Source organism: Sinohyriopsis cumingii, chromosome 3, assembly GCF_028554795.1.
Source record: "Sinohyriopsis cumingii isolate HCF-2022 chromosome 3, ASM2855479v2, whole genome shotgun sequence".
NCBI lineage: Eukaryota > Metazoa > Mollusca > Bivalvia > Unionida > Unionidae > Sinohyriopsis > Sinohyriopsis cumingii.
The window spans coordinates 100,529,102-100,541,759 of record NC_142963.1 but is presented as its reverse complement, the minus strand read 5'-3'; the positions used below and the strand labels follow the sequence as shown (position 1 = coordinate 100,541,759).

At 34.3% G+C, this 12,658-nt stretch overlaps 1 protein-coding gene across 1 annotated transcript in view; it reads left to right on the top strand.

Moving 5' to 3' along the window:
- Positions 1 to 1,764: 1,764 nt before the first annotated feature.
- LOC149803395 (uncharacterized) overlaps positions 1,765 to 12,658 on the top strand; it is a 32,895-nt gene continuing 22,001 nt past the window's right edge. The window contains exons 1-9 of the mRNA XM_089953099.1: positions 1,765 to 1,842; positions 3,331 to 3,602; positions 6,816 to 7,040; positions 7,367 to 7,477; positions 8,480 to 8,582; positions 9,265 to 9,403; positions 9,672 to 9,754; positions 10,195 to 10,272; positions 11,943 to 12,033. Of these exons, the coding sequence (XP_089809225.1) occupies positions 3,344 to 3,602; positions 6,816 to 7,040; positions 7,367 to 7,477; positions 8,480 to 8,582; positions 9,265 to 9,403; positions 9,672 to 9,754; positions 10,195 to 10,272; positions 11,943 to 12,033 (1,089 nt within the window). The 5' untranslated portion in view covers positions 1,765 to 1,842; positions 3,331 to 3,343. The remainder of the gene's footprint in view (positions 1,843 to 3,330; positions 3,603 to 6,815; positions 7,041 to 7,366; positions 7,478 to 8,479; positions 8,583 to 9,264; positions 9,404 to 9,671; positions 9,755 to 10,194; positions 10,273 to 11,942; positions 12,034 to 12,658) is intronic.

Below are 12,658 nucleotides of genomic sequence, written 5' to 3'. Positions count from 1 at the left end.
GCTGACATTCCTTCCACAAATTAAATACCCGAGGGGCAAATTAAAGATAAAATGACCTGGATTTAATACGAAAAGTGGCTAACACAGATTAGGGAGCAGATCGGAAGGTCTTGCTCCGGTTATTCAGGTCATTAGAAAGATGTTAGCTTGACTATGGCTCGAGTTAACCTGAACATCTTAGTTCCGAGTGCTTGATCCGATTCCGAGTCACTGACTTTGACTTTGTGTGTACATGTATTTAGAACTTCACCGTCAGAAAGCCTCTATGTTGAGGCGAACGAACTATCGCGTTATCTCATACGAAAGAATCTGTCTCTTTAATATATTGCCAAATATCCTCTGAGATGTAGTCCGTAGGACTTAAAACCAAACATTGTACACTCCGAAACCAAACTTAATTGCTCCTATTGGCATTTCGAAATTGCCTGCATTTAGAAACAACAAAAAATAAATGTTGGAAATAATGCACAATTTTATGTGCGGAAATCACCACTTTCGTGATCACTCCGCCACATATTGTCGATTTGTACCCTGTGGGACAGAAGTATTTCGATGCACACTCAACTAAGAAATATATAATGATGTGTCACCTCACAAAAATATTGGTATAACACATTTTGACCAGATGTTTACAGAACTTTATCAACGTTACCTTGATACTTTAACGTGTATATACCATAATAGTAAAATTAACATATGTCTGCTTTGTTGTCTATCTTGTTGTACTTTATGCTTACAAAATTATTTGGAAAGGTTTGTATTTATAGCGTTTTTGTACAGTTGTTTATTTTTCTTTTTTTCGAATTTTAAGTTTAGTTGTCACCATAAAGCTTCTTTTGCAATGATGTGCTGATAACCACTACACGCATACGTGCATATCAATCCGAACACAGACATGATTCGCATAACTTCACGCTTGATGCTTATGGATAACTATCACCACTGGGCAGTTTATACTGTCATATAGGTGAAGAAAGCAAACAATTAAAGACTTAGATAAACAACTGCCATTCTACAGATTACTTAACTTACTGAGATAAACGAGTGTGATTTTGTGAACGGTTTTTTTTTTTTTGAACGAGAATGTTTAAGGAACCGACACTTTAATGTGGTGGGTTGATGATTTTTATATGAAACTATGATTTGTTTATGTTACCTTAATATTATTGAGAGAAGAAAAAAAATCACCCGATACAATGGATGTAATTCTTATTTACTAACAAACATGTAGAAAATTAGTTCAAAACAGGATTTTCACCCCCACCATCCATAAAATTAAATGGTCAAACCATTAGACATCTTTATTTGATTATTGGCTTGTGTTTTACTGCACTGCTTTTTCCTATTTTTTTCTTTCTTTTCTAAAGTCGCTTTTTATTCCAAGCTGAACAGAACATTATATGACGTGAAAGGATTGCAGCTTGCATCTTGTAATTATCTACAGATTTTACTATATTTACCTCTGTAACCAATCCATTAAATCATACAAGTATGTGTCAATATAAAAATGTAAGATTTTATACAAAAATTACATTGAGATAAAGTTTAATAAATTAACAGTCAATATAATAATATGCAATACAATCCGGATCTGCTGTTTTTGTGTGTGTGCTCAATATCCTCCTCCGTACCAACGTATCTGGTTCGTTACTTTATGCTCCCTGTAAGAACCAGACTAGTTGCTTTACTATTTCTTAATTTAGACTAATTAAAGTCTAACATAAATTAGTGTTAAAGATTTAGGAAACCAGTCTCGCTGGTTAACAGGAAGTGAGGTAGGACAATAGAACAGAAATACCCGTATGTTGCTTTCGAAGCCACCTTTGGAAGTTGTGTTCAATGGTGAGTCTTACAAATTTGTAAAAATTCCTTGGACGGAGGCATTTATATTTCATAGAAACAGCTGGACGTACACTTAAAGTTTGTATACATTTTATTTTTGCTGTAAAATTTTATGAAGTCGTTATTAAAAGAGCGCATGTACCGATCCGCTTAGTTTACAATGCAGGATCAATGCAGTATGGCTTATCATGGGGCTGTGGTACATGTGGTTACAGAAATTTCCAGCGGTCTCGTGAATGTAGCGTTGAGTTTGCATTCTAATTTTTTAAAAGTGCTTTTATGATAGTTTGCTTTTTATTGTTACTGTTTATAATTGCACAGTCCTAAGCCATGAGTGTTTTTGGTCTGACCTAATTTAGAAAGGAAGATTGGTGGATCGTTTACTGTTGGTCAAGTTTTGTTTCTTCACCTTTGCAGCATGTTTATTAGCATACACAGTTTATCAAGGATAAAGGTAACAAAAATTAAAGATTGTTTACAGTTATAGTTATGACAACAAGTAATGTGTGGGTGATATTATTCCACAATAGGTACGTATTCAGTAACAGGCACCTCAGCTTATATATAATCCATGTTATTTTATGCAAAGGTAAAATGATATGACTATGTATTTGACATCTTGCATGAAAAGAAACAAATGCCTGGAGTATTACTGCTGTTACATGCATATATCTTTATTGATGCATTTAAAGTCCGAGAGTAAAGTAAAAGTTCTCACGTGGTTACAAATGCAGTTTCCGTTCATATTAGATTTAGGCTGTTGATCAGTCTTCAATATTAAAAACCAGTCATTGAAGATAATGATAAAGTGGAGATAGAATACATAAAAGTCAACATACAGTATGCAGCTACAATATAGACTTTGTGAGACTTGTACATCCCCTTTTCTACATTTAATGATCTTAAAATGGCAGCATCAGCAGAGAAATTAACATATCAGTAGAGTGTCTAGCTGGCATTTTGTGCATAGTAGTTATGAACTTAACAGTGCAGGAATACTTGTAAACAACAAGAACGGTATTTGTGACATCGTATGAATGTTTTACTAAGTGGCATTTTTGCATTCTTCCCCAGCATCATGGGTTTTGTCACATGTAGTATTAACTGCTTCAGTGAATAATAAGAATTATTTTAAGTTATGAATTTGACAAAAGTAGTCTTCTCTGTGTTCCTTCATTTTCTTCTTTGTATTTTACATTCTCTGCTTCATTATGCCTGCAGAGTAAATCAAAGAAGCCTAAAGTGAAAAACCAGAGACATTTTTCTCATCTGGACCACTGTGCAGAAAATACATATTACCATAAAGGTGCATTAAGCAAACTCAACCAGGCTGTGCTTCCTATTAAGCAGAAGTCTGAGGATAGTTGCATGTAGCTTGTAACGCAAGAATATGTTGAAAAGAAGACTGATAGAGAAATTCATATGGAGAAAAGAAAGATAAATTATTAATCATGTCCACACAAACTAAATTCTTCACTTTTATTTCAGTGAAACCAATGATATGCCAGCAAGTGCATCTGATAGTCTTGGTCGTTTAGAGGAGACTTTAAAAGCCTCAATTTCAAGAGGTCAAAGTGGATCTCTAGACGACCATCTCTACACCCATACCAAGAAAGTTCTCTTGCATGAAATTGAGTTCACACCTGCAGCGAAACACTACTCTCTGCAGATTGACACTCTCCGGTCCAAGTATATCCCACTCAACCCATCACATGGATTCAGGAAGTCACTAAGTAGGGCTAGTGATGAGTCCACAGAGGGTGGGTATTTTCTTGCTTTTAAAACAGTATACTACATCTCAGCACTTCAAGTTACATCGTTGACTAAGAATTCAGAATTGCCTTCACTGTTCAACAGGTTGCTGTATGTCAACCTTTAGAATCACAATACAGCAACTACAACATGACATCAGCACTTTGCTGTTTACAAGGATATATCATGTTTTATGCTAAAAACATACAGCAGCTGCAGTTTAATTCACAGCATCATCCTTTTTCTTTTTTGAGACTGCCAGATTTTACATTGTCACCATCATTACATGTGACTTACCTGGCTTATGATCTAATGAAAGCAATAAGTCTTAATATATGTCAAATTAACACAACTGAAGTAATGGTATGGATCATTGAAAATGTGGACATTAAATATGGAAAATGTTGTTGATGGTAAAATTACTGTCATTCTGCTGACAACACAGAAGAAATGAAGGTTATAGCCCATTTATCAGCGTTGTCAGTTGATTTCAAAACTGAAGATTCATTTGACCTTTGACACCAGAATATCAAGAGTCAAAAGTGAAATCTGAAGAGTCGTTTGTTATTGAGTTCTGAGCTCATGGCTGGGATTGTTCATTGCATGTGGAACAAACTGATGCTTAAGATTTCTTACAGTTTTAGGAGATTTATTCATTTTCTTCTCAGAATTTTTATATAGTTTGTTTCTTTGGAGTCTTGAGAGTTGGAATGATCATCACTGGCAGGTCATTTCTTAGACCATGACAGAAAAGAAAATGTACTTTGAGCCATGGTGATTAATTAATTAAATACAAGTCAGTATATGACAAATCAATAACAGATTAGAGGTTTATATCTTATACTTTACTGCAAAGATATTTTTGTCAAATAAAATTGACGAGCAGTTTTAGTTTCCTTCACAAAATCACTGACTGGTGATTGCTGATGACATTAATTGTAATTAAATGTCATTAAAGATAAAAATTGCACAGGCTGTCAATTGTTTTCTTGTCAAGATCTTCCCTTGAATCACCTTTTTTTAAAAGGTTGCTGACTGCTCCTTCAAACCTTCAAAGTATGGTCATCCAGAGGAGACTGTTTGTTTCTTGTTTCTTAGGCAGTTGGTTTTAGTATTGGTTGAAGGCTTTTATTTAAGCTTTTTGACTTGAACTGAACTAAAATATATGAACTGTCCTGAAATATTTTTTTTAAAACATCTTGAACAATGGAATAACAATTAGACAATGCAAAACAATCTAAGCATCTACTTATATGTGTGTGTTAGATTTGGATTTTTTACATAGCTTTAACAATTTAAGCTATATTGCTATGATGTGTGGCAGTATATAGTGATGTCTAGCACTGGGACATCATGCTGCAAACATGTAACATCGTGTCCCACCCAATCACTTTCAGGCCAACCAGTCCCAAAACTAACCTTTTAATGCTCAGCACCAAGTGAGGCAGCTGCTAGTACCATTTTTATGAATCTTTGTTATGATTTGGCTATTGATTGAACCCACAACATCCTGCATCTTAGGCAGATGCTCTAACCATTTAGGCCAGCAGAGTGGTTTCTAATCCTTCTGTATACTGTCTTTCAGACAGAATTTTTATGCCATAGGTAAATCAGGGTTAATTGAGACCGATGCAACATCTGTCAGAAAAAGTCAAATTTAAAATTCCTCATATAATGTGAACCCTGTTATTGATATGAAATTTTATGCCAGGCAGTATATATAGAGGTGGTTTTTAGACCGTATGATATTGTATTTTAATGGGGTTATTTGTTATTGATTATGACTGTTGATAGTGATCCACGCTTTATGATTACTCTGTAATTTGCCTTAGGAAGCTCTGATAGCTTGGTTTATTAGTTTGGACTTGTATTCAAAGGGTCGTTGGATTGATACCTGCCCATGTCAGCTGTCTCAGTGTGTCTGAGAAAGCATAATAGCCAAATAATCCCTGAAAGTACTATGAAAACCAGCTACCTAACCTACTATAGTTTGTTTTAACTAAGACCTTCACTTTTGATCTTCTTTTGTTATTAATACTTCCTTCTGGCTCAGGATTGGAGAATAGGGCCAATGTGCCATCCTGCATATCATAAAATGCAATGTTGGAGGCTGGCTTTATGGTGGTTCAGTGGCTAGCATGCCAGACTTGGGACCAGGAGTGTGCAGATTTGAATCCTACCATTGGATCATCCCAGGTTACTGTTTTGTCCTTTGGCAAGACACTACACTTCAGCTGCCACTTCATGAAATCAGTTACTTGTATTTGCATGCCATAAAATGCCACATCAAACCACTTACTGTGAAATCCACGCTCCATTGTATATCATCTGAGATTTGAAATAATCACTGATATTTTTAAAACCAAAGGTACTAAAACTTGATAGGTACTTGGAGCATTACATTGTCATCTCATTAATCATGGCATGAATGAAAACTATCACGTGAAAGTCAGTTAGAAACATAATTGTTTATCAAGTCACCAGGTTTATCTGGCATTGCTGTGTTGCATCAAGGCCACATGATTGCATGATCTGTGCATTTCCATAACTTGTTGCAGCATAGATAATGCATGATCAGTTGGAGAAATTATATATAAAAATAGTTATAATCCTACACATTCTAATCATGCTCGTGCAGATCCTTGAAAAATGAAAGCCAAATAATCACCCAATTCAGGGATGATAACTTCACTGTTTTATAAGTGAAAGTAAACCTGTAACAACATTACACTCACCTGCTGTACCTTTTGCATAGACAGGTTCTAGCATTCCAATTTCTTGACCATGTCCATTTGAAAAGCTCTCATCCATATTGTATAGTGTTTATTTATGAATATGGATAAGGCAGATTGCAGAGTTCTTCACTAAGAGCTGAGATAATGGAAATTAAGTCTTCAGAGACAAATGGTTGCAAGTAATTCTTCACACTCTTGAACAAGTGATGCAGAACATCACAAACTTTGTAATGCAAGTGTTTAATCTCTGTCAAGAGAGATTGTCCCATTTTAAAAGACAGATGCAGTCTCTTTTTGGGGCTTGATCATTGCACTGTGTTATGATTGACAAATGTAGGGGACATTAATATTATGATTATACAGATAGTTTTCACATTAAATTTTGACTAGGCATCCCTAAACATTTGATTAAAATGCATATTGAGGATACTTTCATACTTAATAGATTTTGATTGGAATAATAATTTTTGTTTTCATTATTATTAGGTACAAAAATGAATGGTACTCAAGATGGTGGAGAAGGTCTGCCTTCCCCCCAAATCATGTTGTATCCTGAAAACAAGATCAAATTGGAATGGAGCAAGGTTCACAAAGTCGGTGCTGGACTAGTGAATCTGGGGAATACCTGCTTTTTGAATTCCACTCTGCAGTGTCTGACATACACCCCACCACTAGTCAACTACTGTCTTAGCAGCGAGCATAATGAGACATGTAAGTAAAGACAGTTTCTGACATAATGTGTGTAGTTGTTGACAAAAATACTTAACTGATAAACAGGTGAATACTTGACCCAAAAGATACATAAGACCTTTATAAATGTTAGTGTTACACACTTGTATTTTATATAACATACTGTAACTTTATAGTTAATAGAACTTGAGAAGACATTCCATTGTAACTGAGCCTAGTCCATTTAATTCGTATGTAGCCCCTTCCCAAAACATGATCATTAAGGTCTTTACAGTCATGTGTTTTGGTAATAATGTAAAAGTCTTGAATTTCTTTGTTTTATATGTATTTTCATTTATACTTTTTAGGCAAACAGGCTGGCTTTTGTATGCTCTGTGAACTTCAGAGACACATCCGACGCTCTTTGGAACAACCAAACAGTGCCATTCGACCTCAGGCTATTCTGCAAAAGCTGAAATGTAAGTGGCTTATATTGTATCTTGCTCATGCCTTTGAAGACTAAAAGAACCTTCTCTATATGTTGGCAGGATAGAGAAATCTAATTTCAAGCTAACAAGATTTGCATCAGTCCTTGTTACAGATTTTACTCCATAACAAATTGAGGTTTCCCTATCCTGCCACGTGAAGTTTTTATTTACCTATTGTGTACATTATTATTTGTCAAAATTGTTGCATGATATGAAATGTGTGTACATTATGCAGGGATTTCCTTATGAGCTGAGAGTTGGGTGATATACCTGGCTGCTTTTCTTTTACACCTGGCTACTTCAAAAAATAAAAAATTGTATCCCAGTTTGGGGAGGTCCTCTTACCCTGAATCCCTCCCCTTTGGCAATTTACCCTCAGTCATTAAATCAAATGGAAGGTCTTAATATGTGCCAATGACATCATGTGGCAGAGGCCAAAAAGGAGGTTTTGAACTTATTGTAATCAAAGAACAAGATAATAGATGTCTCCAACCAAGGAGAAGAAGAAAAAACTTTTGCATTACTGTGTTATGATTGACAATTGTAGGGGAATGTGGCCAAGTTAATATTTTGATTCTCATTAGCTTGTTATACAGCTAGTTTTCAATTACCACTTGAGTTAATGTTCTCATTTCAACAAGAAAAGTAGCTTTTTGCTCATTTTTATATGTTCATAATTCTTTAATTTTAAGACTTTTACCTCACAATTAATTTGAGACATGCTAAAATCTAAGTGACTGTGGTAAATCACTGCAAAACGAAATGGTTTTAGCACAAAATTTAACTTCATGGGAAAAACCAAAAACAGTGTTTTGATTCTTGCATTAAAGTTTAAGCATCATCAACATAAGAGTAATGCAGATTTCTTATTTTCTGTTGCAAATTAAAAATGATGACATTAACGATAAGGCAGCCCTTTGCCTTAAATGTAAATATTTTATCCAGCCTGCTTTTGACCTGAGGAAAATAATAAAGATACATTGTTACTTTCAGTAATTGCTCGGCAGATGAGCTGGGGTAGACAGGAAGATGCTCATGAATTTCTGCGCTTTGTGATAGAAGCCATGCAGAAAGCCTGTCATAATGGCTACACAAAGTAAGTTTCATTGCTGAATTTGTTTAAGTTTCCTTGAATCATCAATTTAATCTGTGACAACACATCATAGGCTGTTCCATTTTAACATACAAGGTACTTCAGCTATGGCACAAGCATATGTCTTTGCTCAAGGAGTTTATATGAAAATAAAATAAAATTCTAAATTGCATTTGTAGGTGTCTACTCTATATTGAGGGTGCATTCCCTTGGTTCCAAGTATCAGGGATGGTCCTGTCTTTTAAAAAGTTGTTACTAAAAAATTCATCAACCTCAATATTTTGTTGCCAGTTTGCAAAAATGTTGCCAAGAATTAGATAGATTCCATTGCATTGTGTGTCCAAGTTTGTGGCTTCCTTTCATGGTCCCTTTGAATGTCTTCACTCCAAATCTATGATTGTATGTACTCCAAATCCATGATTGTATGTACACATTAAACAGTCAAAAAGGTTGTTGCCCAAAAAATCACAATTTGCGACATTGGCAAAGCCCAGGATGATCCCTGAGTATGTTTCATGAGAACAGCGCCAAGCTATGCATGTTAATTATCTGTTTTTTTTTATACATTTAGCTATTGAGCCATCACTGTCATATCTATATTTAACTGTAATCTTCCTTGTGATTATCTGCCCATCTATTTCTCTATGGCATCAGTCACTAAATATCTGTCCAACTCTTTCTTCAGGCTAGACAAATTCAGCAAAGAGACAACAGTCGTGAATCGCATCTTTGGCGGTTTCTTAAGGAGTCAGGTGCTCTGCCTACAATGCAAAGAAAGGTCCAATACCTATGATCCGTTTTTGGACATCAGCCTTGACATCAAGGTAAGAAAAATAGCATTTGATAAACCACTTTTATTGCAAAGTCTTTTACTCCATAAATAAAGCATTTGGATATCTTTCTCACATTAAATATAAATTTCATCCAGCCAAACAGCTGAAGTTATCAGCTCAACTATGCCTTTATAATTTAGTGACATAACAACTTTGTGGTAACTAGCACACATACATGCATGCATACACACACATCACACACATAAAGACATTCTTAGCTGAGATGAAAAGTTTAGTGGTTGCATACTTTTTTTTTTAGAATGTTCCATCGCTTGAGAAGGCTTTTGAAAAATTTGTACACCCAGAAACTTTAGACATCGACAATGCTTACATGTGTGGAAAGTAAGTAGCTTAATTTAAGTGATAAAATAATGCTTTACATCAAAGAATGTGCTTAAACATATATTTTTGTGTTTAAAATTGGTGAGAAAATCCAACTTACAATGTTATTTAGATGGTTTATAATTTAGTAACACTATGTTGAAACTTACAAATTAAATAGAAATTCATTTTCTTAAGACAAATCCAAAGACTGAATTGAAGAATTGAAATGAGATGGAATTTATAGTAGAATTGTATATTCAGAGACGGAAAAGTGTTGAGTACCTCTGTGTCAGCTTTTTCTGCCTTTTTTTAAATAGGTTGATATGGTTAATACTCGCAGAGAAAGTTACAAACGTTTTCATTGTTCAAAAATTCCAAAATATAGAAAATACAAATTAAGGTTGTATAATTTGTCCATCAAATTTTTTTATCAAATATGGAATTAAATTCTTTTCCAGATGCAAGCAAAAGGTGTCAGCACAGAAAAGATTTTCTATTCACAAAGCACCCAATGTTCTGACCATACAGTTAAAGCGGTAATTAAATGTTTGGGTATTTTTTTTGTGTTCTGCTGATCATTGACCAGAAGAGCTTTTGTTTGCCTTATTACTGCTTTCTTGTCATTACCACCTGGTCTCTTTACTGGATCATCATTTTCCCTCTTGGCCTGTTATTACTAGCACATAGTCCAGAATGTACTCTTGGTATGTGCCAATATGGCATGATGAAATATGAGTACGTAAACTATGTTATTTGGAAATGACAGTGAAAGATATAATTGCAGACAAAAATTCTTTTTTTTAAATCAAGGTTGGAATTTGTTCTTCACATTGCTTAAACTTTTCAGTGTAATGAATCACTATTTAGGTAGATCTACCAGTTTTTGTGTGATAGTTTGACATTTGAGAAAACTGAAGAGCTTGCTGACTTAATCAAGACATTGGTGACAAATGTTCTACCATCAAAACAACAGTGATCATTGTTTTTTATCTATTTACTTCATGGAGTTACAGGATGCAGATACCATCAGCATTTTGTATGGTCTTTAATTCTTACTGGTCCACTGTATTGTGACATGATTACAAAATTTAAAGCTGTTGTTTCAGAAGAGTAATTGAATTATAAGAAATAAAAAAAGAGCTATAAACCATGGCTCTCTTGACATATTTGTATACAAATAATTTCAATATCTTGTGAATATTTTTAAGTGTTTATAACAATGTACATGTTACTACAATGAACTCTTGGTACTTAAGTCCCATAATACAGTGGACAGTCTTGGGTTAGTGAAATTAAGTCTGAACAAGTACATTTTTTTAAGACATGTGCCTGTGTCTGAAATAAACTTGTTTGACCCTTGAAATGCTTAACACTAACTGGATTTAAATCACAAATTTGGTATGTGGATGTATTTGATTTAATGACAGATCAGCACAGTCTTGGCTACATTTGTTGTGCAGCATATATAGTAAACAAAAAAAATAAAATCTTTGGATGGCTAAAGCCTATAAACATCCTCACGCGAGATAAAAGCCTCCAAAAGGAAGATATAAGAATTCTGAAACGGGTATATAAATTTATAAACAAAACCTCTAGAATCATTAAAGCACCGGGTCAAATTGTCTTGTATAAATTGCATTCTTTAAAAAAATCTTGATTTTTCTTTTCTGGTGACAGCATATTGTTAGTAAGCTTCTTAATAGTCAGCATAAAAAAAGTAAAAGTCGATACACTTGATGGTAGATGATTCTCAATTGTGCAAATGAGAAAGACTAGTCAGCATCTCAAGTATTTAATAATGTTATGTACTTTCATTTGCATATATTTGACTTTGTTTAAATTTTGGCTGCATCAGTTACCACAAGATAAAAATTACCATCACTGATAATAATAGCGAAAAGTAGTTTCCTAATTGAGAAAGCTTGAATTTAGTATTTGTTAAAAAATGATATTTGCAAATTGATCTGTTATTAAAAACTACCCTCCAAAAAATTGAGAGCTATACAGCTATTCATGTAGCATCATTTTTGTTCAAGTTTTCAAAAACATATCACAAAGGAACTTGAACTTGGGCCTGATGATCATATATAATCATTAGAAAGTCCTAATTATCATTCAGTTCTTTGATGTGTCTATATCATTCAATGCTTTGATGTGCTCAATTTTTCATTTTTCATTTGGTTCACTCAGAACTTTTTTCATACAGATTTGACTACAACAGAATGTTTGGCAAAGTGTCCCGTCATGTTGAATTCAAAGAGAAGTTGAACATTCGCCCATACATGAGTAACAGACAGGTATGTGAACAGTACAGCGAAGAATGAAATCTTGGCAATTCACTTCTCACAGTTGTAGAAAGCAGTATATTATTATTTTCACACTGTTGCTAAGATTCTTTAGATGTTGATGAAAGTTACCATGTCACAATTATAAGTTGGTCAGTGGGCTCAAATAAAATGAGATTGTGTCCGTGTGTGTGATTAGGATTTTTAACATAGCTTTAACGATTTTCCAGTCATATTGCTATGATGTCTGCAGTGTGGCAGGATATAGTGATGTCTAGCACTGGGGCATCATGTAGCATCATGTCCAACAAGTCACATTATCCTGACACCAGGCTGACCAGTTCAACACAAACCTGCCAAGTGAGGCAGCTGCTATTGTAATTTTTGATATTTCACCTCAGTACACTTTCTTGATGGGGATGGTTATAAAACCTGATCAGTTCTGAAGCTACATGCTCTTTAATTCAAATTCCTCAATGAAGCACGCACATGCATACACAAAATACAGTATAATAAAGACATTGATTCCAATCAGTTTAAATCAAGCAAATAGCCACATAAATCAGTAATTGTATACACAGTGTAAGGGGTATGCTTATCTAAAATTCTTATATATGAAGAACAGCTGATAAATGCA